The sequence below is a fragment of the Pelmatolapia mariae genome, linkage group LG16_19 (assembly GCF_036321145.2).
Source record: "Pelmatolapia mariae isolate MD_Pm_ZW linkage group LG16_19, Pm_UMD_F_2, whole genome shotgun sequence".
Classification (NCBI taxonomy): Eukaryota; Metazoa; Chordata; class Actinopteri; order Cichliformes; family Cichlidae; genus Pelmatolapia; species Pelmatolapia mariae.
This window is the reverse complement of record NC_086241.1, coordinates 34,695,702-34,714,493: the sequence shown is the minus strand read 5'-3', so window position 1 is coordinate 34,714,493 and position 18,792 is coordinate 34,695,702. Positions and strand designations below refer to the sequence as shown.

Below are 18,792 nucleotides of genomic sequence, written 5' to 3'. Positions count from 1 at the left end.
AACAGCACAGTCGGAATTGTCCACAACCGCGCTCAGTTTCACAAATAAACAAAAAACTTGCACCAGCTAGACAAAGGAGGGAAAACTGACATTGTAATAAATTAATCACGCTAAAGTCGCCTCTACACTTTTTTGGAAAGAGCCTTTATACATAGCATATGCCAAGCAGACTTAGTGCGAGATAAATAATATGTAGCCTTAAAATGTTACATCTAGAGTTTTATCAGTTTTATCAACAGAGGATCTATGAAACGAGCAAAGCTGACAGGTCTGAAGAGTACGGTGCATGCTCTCATGTCACAAGTTTACCAACATTTTCCAGAAAGACAACGCAGTTAAAACCTGTAAAAATACTAAATTACGAGTTTCGCACTATGTTTCACCAAGTTAAAAAACAAATCCAGCAAAGCATTTATCTTTCAGATCAGTGTCTCAAAAGCACCATTAAAAAAATGTGATCCTGCATTTACAAAAGTAAATTATTCACAGTGAAAACCAAAACGCACACAGCGTTTGATAAACGACATTAAAATAATGTATTGCACATCTATGTTTTAAAAATTGCATCAAAATTCAATGCGTATTTTCTCTAAAAATTTACGGTCGAATACACAAACTAACGTGCGGGTGTCAGGCTCAAGGATAGAGTTTGCTGGCTTTTATAAACCTTTATGCCTCTTCCCCCACCCCAAAGCACAGACCTCAAATTCGCCTTAACTATCCCCCTCCCCAAAGTGCAGTTGTTAAAAAACACACAAAATCTACCATTTCGGTTAGAGTGTGTAAAACACTATTGCAAAAGTAACTCCTGTTTGTATATATTCACACTGAAAACTAAAACGCATCGGCTGATAAACACTAATTAAATAATGCGTTGCACATCTGTGTTTTAAAGAATGTCTGGGAAAGCCCTCGCCTATTTTTGTTTTAATTATTTTAAATTTTAACTGAAAATGAATGCGAACTAACGGCGCTGTTCTTAGGTGAAAGGTTTTTTTGGGGGGGGATGCAGTTATTTAATGAAAGGGATAAAAGTTTGGTCTCTCTCCACATCCTTATTCACCATTTCTTGAGATAAACAGCGTCTTAAAGTCTGAAACAGCCAACTAACTAGCTACTAACTGTAGAAAATCTGCTTATAAAACACACTGACGTTTCAGCTTGATTTTCTGACAACAAAAGTCTTTCTATAGAATAAAAGACAAAGTCATTCCTGTTTGTGTAAATTTACCGTGAAAAGCCCGAAATGCCTACAGCGGTTGATGAACCTTTAATTAAAAAAAACACCCTGCTAGGAGGAGACAGAGCATGCGCAGTGGGACCACAGGAAGTGTCCCTTTTCGGAAGAGTGAAAGCGCGTACATGAGAGTGCATGCGCGCGTGCTCGTACGTGCACAAGATGTCAGTTTTTAAGCTCGGCAAAGGGGGTGTGGGGGGCAATGCCCCCAGGCAAAACCCCCCTCCCCTGACCCCCTGACCCCTCACCCCCCACCCCACCCCCCCCCAAATAGGTATCATATATATTCTTCTCCTGTCTCCCCAGACATGGGAACAGACATGTTCCCATGTCTGTTTCCTCCCACTTCTTAGTGTGTGTCTCATGTTTCCTATTTTTTGATAATCCATTGTCCTGTGTTCAAAGTGTTCAGTTTTGCTTCCTCCCTGTTTCGTTGTGTCAGATTAGTTCCAGCTGTGTTTTCCTTTTGTTTCCCATCCCCTCGTTATTCTGTTTTTTTGAAAACGGAGATTTTGCGTTTTCAGAGACCAAAAATGCCGTTTACGAGGGGACGAAAGTTGCAAACGCATAGAAAGATCTGCGTTTTCAAAAATACCCGTGTACATGTGAACGTAGCCTCAGTCTTCTGTCTTCCTCTGCCTGTTGTTGGTCTGTTTATCTTTCCTTGAGTTTCCTCTTCTGACACTCTCCGCACATAGAAGGAACGTGCAGGAACCCTGCAGATGCAGAGTGAGGGCTGCCAGTACAGTTTGAATTCATCCTGTTTACATGCCAGTGTTATGGGGATTTTATGATGAGAGAAAGTTATGATACCAAAAATATTCTTGCCTTTGGTCCAATGAGATAAATAGATACATAGTCATGCAAAAATCTGCTGCTGCTGAACTCACTGGATGTATTCATGTTTTTCCCAGGTGCACAGCTCCCAGAGGTACTTCCTGTTTGTGAGAATCATGTACTCTGTGGGTTACAGTGTTTCCCTTGTCTTCCTCATCACAGCTGTTGCTATTCTCTCCCTTCTGAGGTCAGTGATGAGAGAATTAACAAACAACAATATCTGCGTACAACACTGTCTGTTACTTTACCAACTGTGTGTGCCGAGGCACAATTATTACAAATTTTATTTGAAAATAGTTATTTGATTTATTGAACATTATAAGCGCTATTAGGCCCATGACTAAGTACCCTGTAACTAAATGTAATTTTATTTGAATTTACATGAATTTTAAAAAAAAGAAGAAAAACACCTTATATTGTAAGTAATTTGTAAGTAATTTTAAAACATCATATGTATTTTTAAGTGCACCGTAAGTAATGTTAATTACTTCATAGTTTCACGGTAATTTCTGGAAAAACAAACAATACTTCCCCATCTTACACTGTAAGTATGCTGTACTGGGGTGCAGGCTGTATAACTTTGAGGTATTTTTCAGGACACAAATAGCACTGCAAGTAATTTAAGTACAGTGTGAGTATTTTTAACTAATAAAATGACTTTTAACTCTGGTCTTAATTCATCATTTAAACTATGAACACAGCATCTTGGAGGTTCCTCTGCTCTCGTCCCATTTGTCCAGCCAAAATCTAAAAGTCTATAGAAAAAAAAGAGAACCTGTGTCTGTGGCTGATTTTTTTCTAATTTTCAACACCACCTGTGCCCACTTTAAAGCTTTAAATTATAAGAGCTGAACCATGAAAACAATTTTAGCATGTCTGGTATATGGACTGATTCTTAAATAGTGCTTTTCTACTCTCCCAGAGCAAAATACTTTATACAACATGCGTCATTTACCCATTCACACAAGCACTTTTCCTATGCTTAAGTGCTTTCTATCCAATATTCACACACATTTATACTCTGATGAATGCATCTCACCTCACCTTTTATGCAACTCACTGGTAAATGCTTCAGGCAAAGGTAGCTCCCTTTCCGGAGGCTCAGGAGGTGGAGGAGGTGAGTGGAAGGCACAGATTTGTGAAGCGTTTGTAGAAAAAGAGGGAAGAGTTGGCTGAGTAGTAACAGTATTTGAGTCTGCAGGCTTCAACAAACCTTTTAGCTTGGCACAATCATTACAGATCACCGTTATAGATCCAGAGGGCAGATTTATAATCCTTAAGTTAGCTATACTTTACAAAAGGTTATGTACTGTAAGCATATATCGCCCAAGTGTTGATGACTGATTTTTGCCCTTTTAGTAAAACTCAATATAAAAAATATAATTATTTTCTTAACAATAATTTTCTCTTAATAATAAAACGTAATTAAAGGTCCAACTACAAATCGTCACTACTGTGAGTCAAACAGTTGCAGCGTTGCAAAATAACACACTGCTGCATCTGAATCACCACTTTATCTGAAATGCCACAAATATGATGAAGAAATTTTGTTGTGGGAAAAATGAATGCAACATGGGGAATTCCTCAAAATATATTTTTATTACAATATAGTTGATCTATGAACTGATGACTTCACTAAGAAAAAGAAATTAGCACGTTTAATCACTCTTAAATCATGATGACCTCAGTTGTCACATTAACCCTCTGAGCTCCAAACCCTAAACTTGACCGTATCTTTTGATATCTTTTGCAGAAAAGCAAAGAACGTTTGTGGAAAAATGTAAATACTCGATAAGTGTCAGTTAATAATTGTCAACAATTACTGTTTTTACATTGTAGTAGAAGTAGAGCCCAAAAGGTTACAAACAAAAATGTAACTTTCTGTTATGGTAAGGTTTACCAGTGATGATGACTTAGACCTTAGAGGGTTAAATAATCTATTCTCAATACATAATTTATCATTTAACATGTATATATTATCACCACCAAATATATGCATGTATATACACATTTACATTATCTATGATATACATGTTATCAAATAATATGAACGATTATAACATTTGATCCATGTCTGTGTCCGTCAATCCTCAGGAGGCTCCACTGCACACGCAACTTTATCCATGTCCAGCTCTTCCTCTCCTTCATCTTCCGAGCCGTACTCATCTTTATTAGGGATGCAGTTCTGTTCTCAAATGAAGACAGCTTTCACTGTCACATCTATACGGTACTTTCTGTTTTTGTCTTAACAAAGAGAGAGAGAGAGAGAGAGGGCACATGCTATGTTGTGACTTGTTAACGTGAGACGTTTAACAAGACAAGACATTAACATTTAACATGTGGGGACAGAGCGCATTCAGATAATGCTGTGCCACTTTATTCTTCAAGTAATGAATTATAATATTCATATTTAGGTAAATCTAGCTGAACTTTGTTAATCACTCAAATGCAATTAATGCAAGAGGGTGATACTGAAAAATGAGTTTACTACTTCACAGCATCAACTGTTGATCCTGTGATCACTGCTGTGCTTTAGGAAGTAGAGCAAGTTATCCACCAATCATGGCTTTTCCCCAGTTTTTATCTACTGTGTTTGTGTCATAGATAAAAAGTGTTTAATGTAAATAGCTCTGCACCAGTATAGTGACCATTTCTGAATGGTATATCGCTGAAAAGCATTTAATATGAAATTCTTGGATACAAAAATGAAGAACATGCCACTTTTATTTCATTTTCATGCTGACTGAGCAAATATGACACGTTGTATGGCAAAAACAAAAATACCAGCAGATAGAACAAAATCGTGGACTTTTATAAATCAGAAAATAATTTTGTTAAATGTTTGTGTGTTTTTCAATTTCAAGACCTTCAATCTCAAATTTTTAGAATATTTTCTGCTGCACCATCTCTGATCTGAATAAAATGTTTAAAGTTTGATTATAGAGTTTATAATGATTGTTTTTCATTTTAGAATGATATCTTATAGTTTTCAAGATATACTTTTTAAAAGGTTTGCACACTTTCATGCTATTTTTTCTTTTCTTTTTTTTGCAAATTGAAATCTGAGGCTGTGCTTGAACATGAAAATTTTGAAAACTATTGAAGATAAATGTGGGTTTTATAGAGTGATGAATCCAAAGAGATCAGGAAAGAGGCACAACAGTAAGAGTCATCTGTAAAACATAGTGGACGCTCTGCTGTGGTTGGTTCATTTCAGACTGTGATTGTTGGGGATCTTGTCAAAATTTAGGGAATTATGAACTTAGTACTGTCAGATTTTGATCCACCATCTGTTTCCTTGTAGAAAGAGTCTGATTGGCAGCAAGTTCATTTTTTTTGCATGATAATGATCTCAAACACACTGCCAACACAGTAACACCATACCTGGTTAGAAAAACACACAATGAAAAAATATTAGTCAGGGGTTAGCCTCCCCGGAGCGCAGACCTCAACATTATTGAAGTGCGATCATGTTTAGAGAGAATGGAGCAAAAGGCAGAAACATGCAAAGAAGAGCTTTGAATCTCCTTCAAGAATGTCAGTGAAGGACATTCAATGTCAGTGACCTCACCCCCAGTCATAAGTGAGTCATCGAAGATCAGATAGGCCGTTTCTCTCAATCACACTCCCCCCAGATCACACTATCATTTCCCATGTGGGTGTCCCTGCAGACCCCCAGCAGAACAGTGGAGTCCATGGATTGGGCACTCTCCTTCACACCACAAAGCCACTCTAAGAAGCCTGGGTACAGTGAACCATCATTTGGCACAGAGGAAAAAACAACATGAGGACCCACTCCCTGACTCTGAGGCACAGGGAAGCTACCCAGTTGTCCACCAGGGAAAACCCCAATATGCATGCAGCGAATCCTGAGGAGCCCACCACCTTTCACCTAGGGGATCTTCAGTGGAAAAGAGTCCAATCCCTCTCCAGAAACCTTGTTCCACAGCCAGAATTATGCGCTGACATGAGCCCAGCTATATATAGTCGGTATCTCCTGACCTCACACACCAGCTCAGGCTCCTTCCCCACCAGAGAGGTGACGTTCCATGTGCCACAGGCCAGTTTTGGAAGCTGGGCATCAGAGTGCCAGGACCTCTGCCTCTGACTGACACCCAATCCACAGAGTATCAAACCCCTATAGACTCCTGTGGGTAGTGGACCCATAGGAGAATGGACACACAGGGCCTGGTCAGGCCATACGGATTAAGGCTTAGTCACCAGACGCTCACTCTGGAGCCTCTACGCCGGGCCAAGCTCCAGGGTAGGGACCTGGTGACCCTGTCCCGGTCAGGGTACACAGTGCAATAAATCAAGCCTCCAGGATTGCTCTTTGTCTGGCCCTGTCACAGCCAAGGTTTTTAGAGGAAAATATTAAAATGAATCACACTAAGATTAGCAGCACTGATCAGTTTTTCGCTGAGCTTTTTCCTCACCAACAGTGTTTAGAGCTGAGCATCGCATATTTCTGGCATGTTTCTGAAGAACAGTTGCACACTTGCCCATCTGTATCACAAGAAAAACCTCTGACAGCAATGATTAGTGGAAGAAGGAGGAGACGAATCCTCAGGAGATGATGCAACAGCTATAACATTAGATTACACCGGCACAAGTAGATAAGTGCTGGAGGAAGAATTCAGATGCAACATATAAATAGACCACAAGTCCAGTGAAAATGTCAGCAAGCTGTATTTCTATAATCCACTGCATATAATATAATCACTATATGATTATATAATGCTAATTTAGAATCACCAGTTAAAACTAGCATGTATGTCTTTATACAACTGATTCATGTCACCTGTGAGAGATCTAACTGATAATGTAATTTGGGGAGTTTGAATCTGTTACACTGTATTATATTTTGGGTCCACGTACCACCTAGCATAATGTGTGTGGTGGATTAAAATGGGCAATATTCATCTTCCACCACAGGTCAGAACTCATAATATAACAGAACTCATTTGTGGGTCATTTTTGGCAAGAGTCGAGTTTTGGCAATATTTAGCAGTTGTTACCAAACGTGTTAATGTTTAAAATACTGTAGAAACACTAATGTATCAGTGAATAATGTTTCAGCTGTCATCTTTTCTTTTTAAAATCTAGTTTTAGTTTAGTTTTATGTGACCATGATAACCCTCCAAAGGTTGATTCTGTTCATCTGGACGTTTTCAGAGGGAGAAACGTTTCGTCACTCATCCAGGTGACTTCTTCAGTCTCAGCTGACTGCAGGTTTCCAATCTTATAAACAGTACATTTGCATAATGACTGAAACCAGCCCACTGAAGGAACAATGGGCTGGGAGGTGACCACTGATCAAAGACCACTGATCAATGTCCATGAGAATTTGCATAATTATGATGAAGGAACTGACCTCCCAGCCCATTGTTCATTCACTGGGCTGGTTTCAGTCATTATGCAAATGTCCTGTTTACAAAGTTGGAAACCTGCAGTCAGCTGAGACTGAAGAAGTCATGTGGATGAGTGACGAAACGTTTCTCCCACTGAAAACGTCCAGATGAACAGAATCAACTTTTGGAGATTTACTCACCTGGATGATTGAGAATGCATCAAGATGACCATGATGACGTTGAGTTACACTGTGTGTACTGTACCGGACACCTGCTTACCTTCTCTCTGCCCTCTGCTGCCCCCTGAAGGTCAGTTGTAAATTTGCCACTGTGCTGTCTAACTACTGCATCATGGCCAACTACAGCTGGCTGCTGGCTGAGGGCTACTACCTGTACAAACTTGTCAGCGCCTCGCTGTTCGCTCAGAGGAAACACTTGTCATGGTACATCATCCTTGGCTGGGGTATGACAGCTCAGTAGCAGTCACTGTCACTGTTACTATTCTTTATTATTATTTTTCTTTGTTTCACTCTGTTTATTTGGAGGTCAGTATTTTGCTGATCTATATAGTCCTCTTATTGATAATAGCCAAACGCTAATGTTTCCCTCGTCTTCCAGGTTCTCCAGTGATTATCATGAGTGGCTGGAGTTTTGCTAAGTACCTCCATGAAGATGAAGGGTAAGCTCAACACATATTAATCTGTATAGTACAAACGGTACACATGACCACATGTTTTTGGACATTAAAGGAATAAATGTAAAATGATTACATGCTGGGAATAAATACCTCCTTTTCTTCTGATTCCTGGGATTTCTCTTCTTTTCAAATATCAAACTGTTATTTAAAATACAGGAGTTTATGGCCATATTAAGTGCTGTCATTAGCAACTTTGAGTGAGATGGTGATCAAATTCAGAATGAAGATTGTTACATGGCCCAGCTCTCTTGTATGAAGGAATATTAGCGCCACGTCAAGAAAAATATTTGGTAGCACTTTCTATTACAGGTCAGTAATAAAGGGGTAATAGTAGGGTAACAAGGAGAAACAAGAATGTAATAATGTCGTAATTTCCAAGTTGTTACCATGCAATTACCAAAGTAATAACTAGGGGTGGGTTTTTATAATTTATCGATTAAAATCGATTCTGACTTGGATAACGTGAAATCGCTTCATTAAAATCCTGAATCGATTTTTTAATATAAATTTATTTTGCCCGAAACGCCAGAATCTCAGGTGAAACCTCACAAAATTTCAACAACCACCAAACAGCTAAGACAGTAAATGAGAGCAGGAACACGGATTCTGCACTAAGATGTAAACACACAGCGCGGACCCGCGGATCAGAATCAGTGAGATGTCGCCTTTCTCACCTGACGGCACGGACACGGTCGGGGCTGAAAGCCGACAGCTCCCTGATTCTGATGTTTCGGCGGGTCCGCGCTTTGTGTTCACGCCCTTTTTGCGCTGATTCTAAAGCTGTCAGTTTTATCTCTCTCCAAACAATATTGACTGAACCAGCAGCAAAAAAAGATCCAAACTACGCTTCACATAAACATCGTCATGAATTCACTCTGACTTTTACTGTTTTGCTTCCACCACGATAAAATCACACTTCATGCACAGCTCTCTCTCTCTCTCTCTCTCTCTCTGTACTTCAAGAACAGTTTCCCGTCTAAAAATCTGTTTTCTGCATTATTCGCTTGCTTGTTACGCACAAGTCTACCGTTGTTTACAGCGCTGTCGGCCGCTGTTGTTTTTTCGTTTTACATACTTCCGAAAAGAAAACCTAATTTCTGCCGTTCAATACTGAAAAAATTTAAACTTTTTAAAATTATGCAAAATGCAAAACGCTCAGCCGTGTCTCTAATAAAACCGCTGTAACGTCAGAAGTAACGTTCATATGTTGATTAATGGTTTTCTTTTGTTTTTGATGTACTGCAGAATATTTTTATAAAATCCCAGGCCAGGAAAACCACCTTCATGTTTTTCTGTGTTTTATCTTCAGCTACTTTGACACAAAGGCATCAGCTGTGACGCTTACACCTTTGATAAAGTCTTGCGTGTGTCAGCTTCCTTTTTATAGATACAAAAATATGTAAATGTACTGATCTGAATTATAATATTTCTGACTGTCAAAATTTCCCAGATTCAAATCGAATTGAATTGAATCGGAAACGAATCGATTCTAGAAATCAGTGACGATACCCAGCCCTAGTAATAACCACTTAATATCCAAGTAATATCATGGTAGCAACAGTCCTTACAGTTGAGTAACATTACCTTGAAGTGTATGTATTAGGATATCAAGAGCCCAAAAACTGGGGGTAATAATATGGAAATGCAGCTCTGTAATAAAGAGGTAATAGTAGGGCAACGAGGAAGAAACAAGAATCTAATAATGTGGTAATTTCTAAGTTGTTACTACTCAGTTACCTTTGGTAGTTTCTGTGTAATAGGCAGGAAACAGAGCACATGTCACAGATACAGACTGTCCTATTAGAAAAATGCACCGTCATAATTTGTGTATAAAGTAAAATCATTAATTCATCCTTTTCTTTTTCTGCCCAATATAACATTTTGGAATATTTCATTTAGAAATAAAACACTACAAAGTTTACTGTGGGTGGATAGCTCTATTCTGAGTACACCAAACCTCGATCCCCCTCACCAACTGTTGAAAACTGGAGCGCTCAATTTTTGGGTAAATACATATATAAGTGCTAAAAGAGGAATAATTTCCCTTCTTGTTACTAAAACTGATTCTAAAGTACAATTGTACTAACTCAGAGAAACAACTGTAATCTTTATTTTTAGATTTTATCCCCAAAATAGTAGTTCAGCTTTTTTCCCATAAGAGATTTTTGATTTTAATTTCAAAATTTTGAGTTAATTCTCAAAATGATCTTGTTTTTTTTTCTTAATGTGACTCTCATACTCCATCGTACGTCTGAGACAGGATTTATCTGTATCAGCAACAGACTAAATTGGAAGATCAGAAGTTTTATACAAAAAGGGGATGAGTAGAAAAGCTGAGAACCTTCAATGTTTGTAAAATTATGGAAACTATCTATGACTAATTTATGGTCAGCATAATGTACAGTGCTGGGGGAGCAACATTGGAGCTGATGACATCAAGAGACTGAAAAAACGACTGTCCCTGAGTCTCATCTGTCAGATCATTATTATTATTATTATTATTATTATTATTATTATTATTATTATTATTATTATTATTATTATCCATTTCAACGCAGGATACTTAATGTTATTCTCCACAGTTAGGGATTGATTGGATTGGGGTTTGGGAATGTTCAACTACCACATATAGGTTGGTGGGATCAACTGTAAATATTTTGTGTCTAGATATTTTTGGCCATATAATAAATTCAGTAGCTTGAAATCCTGACCAATTACTGTGACCAGCTACTGTCACTGACATCGTGTTTGCTTATGTTTCCTCTCTTAAGTTGCTGGGAGATGAGAAGCAGTGAATGGATCTGGTGGATTCTCAGACTTCCCGTTCTACTCTTCATTATAGTCAGTTCTTCCTTATGTTGATCTTTCTGTAAAACATGATTGCATGCTCCGAAAGCTTCCTTGTGATTGCTCTGGACACTAGCAGGTTGCTATGGTCACCAGTAGTTTGCATCTTCCATGCAAACTACTGGTGACCACAGTACAAGGACCTACAATCTACTGACCAAATGGTATTGAAAGTGCAAAGAGTGCAACACAAACCAGAAATGGAGAACATTCGCCTTCACAGTACAAGTTGTATCTGTGAAATGTGTTGATCGCAAACTTCAGGTGCAATTTGTACTTTGAAGACGAGATTTCACGGTTTCTGGTTTGGATTACACTTTTCCAAGTTTCACTATAATTCCATGAAAATGGAATGGCCAGACAAGTCAGGTTCTTCCATGTATAAGGAGAATTTTGGTGCAGCACACTCTTTCCAACTGATTTCCCCAAACAACAGCCACCAATCTCCAGCAATCGCTTGACAGCCATTCACAGAAAGTTGTGGTGGATCTTTAGTATTAAAATCTCTGTATGGCTGTAAACTCTGTATACGTAATCTTTTATGATAAGCATAGACACAGTTTCACTTTAAGACATTATTAAAACTGTGGGTTATGATATAATTAACTATCGGGCCAGTGGTTTAATGGTTCCAGAAATGAGCCCAACAGGAAACAGTCACATCAAAAACAACAAAGCAGAGATCCAATAAAGAGTGTTTACACTATAGCAAGGCAGCAGTTTCTAATAATTGTGTGAAAGCATCATTCATCCCAGGGAGCAGCGCCTGAAGCTGAAGCTCTACCTGATTTGTTTTCCAGGTGAACTTGTTGTTCTTCATGTGTATCCTAAAAATACTGGTGGCCAAGCTAAGGACACAAGACATGCCCGGCAATGAATTCAATCACTACAGGTGAGTGACTTACTTCAGTTTTCTATTCCACAGAATTGTGAAATAATCCCAGTCAAAGCTAACCAGCTATTATGTGAAAGAGACTCTGAAGTGCCTTGAGGCAATTGTTGTTGTGATTTGGCACTATATGAATAAAACAAAACCGAATTGAATTAAAGAAGCTGGGTGGTGCAAAACCTTGTTTCAATGAAACTTTTTCCTCCAACATTTGTTTGCTGAAGGCAAGAAATGAGATAGAGGACATACAAACAGCATACAAACTGTATGTGGCTTCTTCACTGACGTGTTGAAGGCAGAGAAGTTGCGGTGATGCATTTGATGAGTGTATAAAGATAAATCTGGCTTTTAGGTGGAAGAAGTAATTGGTTTCAGCTCACCTAGCAGAAAATAAGAAAAGCCTCTTTTATTGAAAAAAATGCTCATGATTCAGTAACATTGATTAAACAGGTCCAGTATTAGTATCACTACTCGAATAAAAGTATGAAATATTACTCATACTTTTAAAATTTGCATTTCAACACCCTGATGTAGAAAGTAATTTGTGAATCATTACATTACCTTTACTTTGTAATAGCACCTGTGCACTTGCAGTTAACAGTGTAACACTAAACTTTTCAAATGCTCACAAATCATTTTCTTTTTAGCACCTTAGATCTTAGTGATACTATAAAGCTTCCACCTAAGTCAGAACACTTAGAAAACCTTATGGTGACAAGAGGAAATGTAATTACATCTAAGCCTGTTCTAGGTTGGAAAATAGCAAATGGACTGATACTTGGAGAGAAATGTTTACTACAGGCATCATTCACCCATCCACACACATATTTGTACAATACTTTATTCTGTGGCTTTAAGTGTTTATTAACTATCTATGCAACTCCAGATAAACATAAAAGCAACAGCAGCACTTTTTTTATTAGTAACTATAATGTGATTCCTGAATTTAGTATTTGTTATAAATTTTTACATTGTAGACAAATGCAATATGATTACAGTAATGCATTACTTTGAGGGTTTATACACCACAGTAATCCCACCATAAAAGGTGAGCTGCTTCCCTACATAGCTCTAATTACATTTGCTGTTCAGCTGCATGTGTATAAGATAATCATTCAGGTCCTACTTGACTATGTCGGGTTTAACCACTGTAGCAATTGAAGAAGTGTTTGAAAGACATAAGTTAGCCACTGGATTCCTTCATACTCCTGTCACAGTAACAACAGTTGTGCTTTGTTGTTTTCTTTAAAGTGGGACTGATCGAGAAAATTTAAATCCAAAAGTTCTTAAGGTTCCTAATTTTAAGTCGGATAGTTGAATCTGACCAATATGAACATGAACTTTATCCATTGGATGCATGATCAGATCATGTTGTTGGTGTTGAGGTGGAGGTGAGACTGCTTCATAACATAATCAGATCAAGCTGCTGAGGTGAATTTGTGCAGCTGAGCAATTTGCAGCTAGATTATGTGTTATTTTATTTAAAATCGAATGCTCTGACTCACAGAACCTGGAGAAGAAAACACATGTGCAGTCCACGCTGCATAGGTATACGTTCATCTTTAACATTCGGGATGAATCAGTGTTGCTGAGTTTCTGTGTTGCTCAACCATTTGATCAAAATTTTAAAAAATGTTAGCTTATATTCTAAAAATGGGTAACAGGGCCGACATCTGCTTCAGTTTTGATTTGAGGTCCATTTGTGTTTAAGTTTGCTCTTTTTGATCCCAGGTTTTTATTTTTTTTCTTTATATCCCGGTGGTCTGTGCATTATTATTCATCTGATATTTTCAAAGAGGTTTGTAGACTTTCTCACTTTAATTCTAATTGCTCATACGCTGTTATTCTTCAAACAACAGGAAACTTGCCAAGTCATCGTTCCTCCTGGTGTCGCTCTTTGGCTTACACTACATTCTCTTTGCTTTCCTTCCACACCAAGTCCGTGGCAGGACCTATGAAATCTGGAACTTTATTGAGCTGGCTTTTGCTTCTACTCAGGTACAGTAAAGCCAACTGTAAGTTGTTGTCTAATCACCACCTGTAATTTTCTCCTAACACAGAAGTCTATTTGTACACAGCAGGAACATTGGTGTGTATTTGAACAGTGCATTTGTTTCTGCAGTGAAGAAAGTGTTCTTTAAAGAATCATTTGCTGCATTCAGCAGCTTCATTGTGTGAGAGACTAGAACAGGAAGCTTCTAAAAATATCCACATGCACTAACAACAGCCTTTCATTTATGTTTCTGTACGTGTTGTTTCAGGGATTTGTCGTAGCGCTTCTGTACTGTTTCCTGAACGGGGAGGTAAGGTTTATTTTTCCCTTTATACCCATGAAACTTTATGTTGTCATTTCTAGATGTAAGCTTAGTGTTCACATGCAAAATTACAGAAAATGAACTTTTCAAAGTCTAATTAGCAGTATTTATTTATTTTTGTATTTTCTTTATCACAGAGGGCACCACTGCATTTTTTTATGTTCTAGCAACATAATGACAATAAATAAATCTTGAATCTTATACTTGCACAATAAAACAAAAATGCTGCATGCACGAGTCCTAAAACCTAGAAATATTCAGGCTGTAATGAGGGTTTTTTGTATAACTTTTATATAATTTGATCAGTGCCAGGCAACTGTATTATAACAGACACGTGACATTAGTGACAGTAATGCTGTGAGATCAAACTGGCTGTTTTATTTATGACTTTCTTTACATTTCAAACATCATCAAAGTTGCATTAATTTATGAAGTTTATCTTTTTGAACAGAACACAGTGTATCATCAGTTGAAATAAATATGGCTGTCCGACTTTAAACATGACTGAACACATTAGGTAAACAGATGGCACAGAAACAAACATTGCATTTATATTTAATTGCAAAAGATTCCTAGAAGAAAGGACTTTGATTTATTCAGTACAGACCAAATAAACAGTCGTCCAAGTTTTTCGTAATGAGCTTACACAAAGGCAGGGCAGGCCCAGATCGACATGTACAATAACAATATATGAGATCTTCACTATTTGTAACAACGGTCACTTTGCCTGGAACCACTGCATGTGTGGACTGCAGGCATCATAATATTTTTCTAAAAGTCTGCTTTTAGAAAAATAAGAAATAAAAACTAAAGTTGCCCAAACTGGCCTTTTAATAAAGAATCACACGGTTAAGGTTCTTTGATAGTCCTGGTTCCAGTGTTAATTTTTCTCAGGCTCATACAACATCTTTCCCCATGTACACCCAGGATTTTTTACAGTTTAAATTCAACTTACTGTTGAACCTCCTGGAGTTTTGGCACTTTTACACCAATCAGTACACAAGACATTGCTGACATGATTAGTTCTTGAAAAATCAAATGGAAAATAATAATAATAATAACTAGGGCTGTGCGATATGACCAAAATCTCATATCCCGATATAAGGCATTTATTGTCCCGACAACAATATATAATAACAAAAATGTTACATTTTCTGTAAATTCTGTGAATCTCGGGCAACTCGACTTGCGTGAAGTGTTTTCAGCTGGGCGTCGTGTACCTGGAGTCGAGTATTTATTACATGGCGTGCTGCGGGGAAAAGCCTGTTCTAAGCTTTATTTATTTTTTTTAGCACCTGACGGCTCTTTTTAGCTTCTCATTTGTAAACACTCTGTATTCTATTTCATGTGATTCTGTTTATTTTGAAAAATCTCAACAGGATCTTCAGCTTCATCTTATTGTGAAAGGTTTATGTGGAAAAAAACAGCGGACGGCGGAGCCACGCAATGGTTTTACCGTCGTTGTTGCTAACGACAACGCATAAAAACAGTTGTCCGTCCGTAGTGTGGTTATATTATAGACGTTTTCATATCGTCATCCGATATATATGGTTATATCGAACAGCCCTAATAATAACAATAATAATAATAAACCCATATAGTAATTAATATGTAATATCTGAGAAAGTAACACTTGGCTTTTAATTTTATGGCCAAGAAGTGAGGATCTGGTGCAATTTAAAAGTTTAAATCCACAGAAAATATTTCTTCTTTATCACCATTCTGACTGTGTTTAATCTAAAAATGTAACTGCGAGCCAACTTTTCCCCAGTGTAGCAATAATTAATATTTCATGAGCAATTTAAATTGTTCTCCAGGTGCAGAACGAGATCCAGAGGAGGTGGCGGAGGTGGAAGATGAAGCACCACGTGCAGTTGGAGCACAGGAGGAAGTGCGGCAGCATGAGCCAGAGCGGGGGTGGCCCCACCAACATCACTCTTCTATTTAAATCAGCCTCCACACCCGAGTCTGGTCTGGTGTAGCATGATACGAGGTTCCTCAGCGAGAGAAATACAAGATGATGTCTTCTCCATTTTAGACACAAATGTGTACAAAGAAGGCAGAGCAACAAAACTAAGTACACTTTTCCAAATGTATCTGAAATTCAATTTCAGATGATATATATATAAACAATCCGCATACACTCACATGTTAAAATATCCAGGTAAATGCCACTGAACGGGATGTTTGCATCATGACACAACAAATGTAGTACTATACATATATAGTTTCCCCATTCATAACTGTACAGTGTGTAAATTATGAAACATCATTATTCGGATATTGATAAGTATCCAAATAATTCTCTTCTTGTCAGCCAGTTTCTGTTGGCTCGGCCTCACCTCTGCTAAAGCAAGACACTGAGTGGACCTCTCCTGTTTGTTGTTTGAATATTTTAATTGAATTATCTGATGAATGATAATGCTGCTGTGTGGTATGAATATGAAGTCAATTCTGTGGTTTTAGGAAGTAGAATTCTAGTATTTTATCTTTCTTAGCACTAGTTATATGTTGCAACATGCAAGATCTTGTTAATGTTATGTGAGAACTTGCAAAATAAAATGTGAGAATGTGTAAAACATGTTGAAAAAAAACAAATGTTAACTTGTAAAAGTGTTACATTTGCAGAATTACAGAAAAAACATTTTGCAAAGGTGTTGATTGATATTTGCACAAATATACAGAAAGCTGCAAAGTTCTAATTTTACTTAATTTGTTTGCAACTTTAAACCTCAACTCTATGATTATAACCTCTCAGTTCAGTGAATACAACCATTCAGCATCTCCAGCTTGCACAGTCTGCAGCAAAGTGTTTAGCTTCTAGGATGAAATTTAGCACCCCAAGTCCGAGATGGAAAAAGATAGAGTGTACTCGCCAGGTTGGAAATTAGCTAGTTATTTCCAAATAGCTAAGAATCTGGGATTCAATTCCATTTTATTTATATAGCACAAAGCACAACAACAGTTGATTAAGGCGCTTTATATTGTCAGGTAAAGACCCTACAATGACACAAAGAAAACAGAGAAACCCACAACAACCTATGACCAATTGCTTTGGTGACAGTGGGAAGAAAAACTCCCTTTAAACAGGAAGAAACGTCCAGCAGAACCAGACTCAGGGAGGGGCGGGGCCATCTAACCAATTGATATTATTCACAAGTGAGAGTGGAGCAGGAAGGATAAAGGGATGTGTCTGTTGTGGTAAACAGAGAGCTAATCATTAAAGTAAGTCTACATTCCTACCCTCACATATGGCCACAAGCTGTAGGTGGTAAAATGTTCCACCTACAGCTTGATATGAGATTACAACTCTTGGCTGGCTTGGGAACTCACTGGGAGAGTAAGGTTTGGGTATCTCTGCTTAGACAGATAGCCTTGCAGCTATGCAGCCCATTTGATTAAAAACTTAAGGACTTATAACCATTTCACTATGAAATAACGACTTATTTCATAGAGTAAACTTCATGTGCTTTATCTATAACGGCTCTCTTCTCGGATACGAGATTGCGGATACAAGCGGCAGCAGTGAGCTTCCTCTGAAGAGTGGCTGGCCTCTCCCTTAGAGATAGGGTGAGAAGTTCAGTCATCCGGGAGGGAGTAGAGCTGCTGCTCCTCCACATCGAAAGGAGCCAGCTGAGATGGTTCGGGCATCTGACAAGGATGCCTCCTGGGCGCCTCCTGGGTAAAGTGTTCCGGGCATGTCCCACTGGGAGGAGGCCCCGGGGCAGATCCAGGACGCGCTGGAGAGATTATATCTCTCGGCTGGCCTGGGGCGGTTTACCCTTCGCGGCCTCGCTGATGTGTTTTTTTGTGCAATATTGCATGCTTTTTTTTTTTTTTTTTAACAGCGCATTGTGTTCTGCGTCAGAGAAAAAAAGGAAAGAAAGGCATCTCTGGGTCCCAGGCAGGAACCAGAGGTAGTTCTACAAACTGTTTTGTTTCCAACTGACACATTGATAGTTGGGTGTCTTGATGTCTTTGGGCCCGAGTCTATATCTGCTCATAGCACAAGAGGACCCATGCAGTGCGCAGTCCTCTTCAAGTGTCTCTGTGTCAGACCTGTACACATCGAGCTCACTGAGTCTTTAGATAATCCAGATTTAAAAATGCATACAGAAGGTTTATGGTGATTGGAGAACCAGTGAAGTACATACACCCTAATATGGGATCTTCCAAACTCACACATGAGGTGCACACAACATTGTTGGTTGAGATCACAGCCATTGTGAACAACTGACCACTAGGGGTGCGATACTCGTATCGATATTGAACTGTTCGATACAGTGCTTTCGGTTGTATCGAACAATACAACATTTTTTATTTATTTTTATCAACTTTTCTTCTGACGATGCTGTCTGTGTTGAGCGCTCAGTGGATCTGCGTTCGACTACTCCGCCTAGGCTGCACTGTCGAGTGCAGATCCACTGAGCACAGTGCAAGCTAGCAAGACAGAAGCTAAGCTTGTTGCAACATGGCAACCGCCTCAACGCTACCCGAAATTGAACCTCCCCCACCCTCATTCAGATCTGGCGTTTGGAACTATCTTGGTTTTCATGTGAAGTATGACCCTGAAGGTAAGCGCGTCATGGACAAAAGTAAAACAGTATGTCGGATGTGCC

The 18,792-nt window shown here is 38.5% G+C and overlaps 1 protein-coding gene across 1 annotated transcript in view; it reads left to right on the top strand.

Annotated features, from left to right (window-relative positions):
- The window catches only part of sctr (secretin receptor), a 38,632-nt gene extending 22,303 nt beyond the window's left edge, over positions 1-16,329 (top strand). Inside the window, exons 5-13 of the mRNA XM_063497645.1 lie at positions 2,152-2,261; positions 4,169-4,301; positions 7,735-7,888; positions 8,044-8,104; positions 10,894-10,963; positions 11,770-11,861; positions 13,718-13,856; positions 14,120-14,161; positions 15,991-16,329. Coding sequence (XP_063353715.1) covers positions 2,152-2,261; positions 4,169-4,301; positions 7,735-7,888; positions 8,044-8,104; positions 10,894-10,963; positions 11,770-11,861; positions 13,718-13,856; positions 14,120-14,161; positions 15,991-16,155 — 966 coding nt within the window. The 3' untranslated portion in view covers positions 16,156-16,329. The remainder of the gene's footprint in view (positions 1-2,151; positions 2,262-4,168; positions 4,302-7,734; positions 7,889-8,043; positions 8,105-10,893; positions 10,964-11,769; positions 11,862-13,717; positions 13,857-14,119; positions 14,162-15,990) is intronic.
- The last annotated feature ends 2,463 nt before the right edge of the window (positions 16,330-18,792 follow it).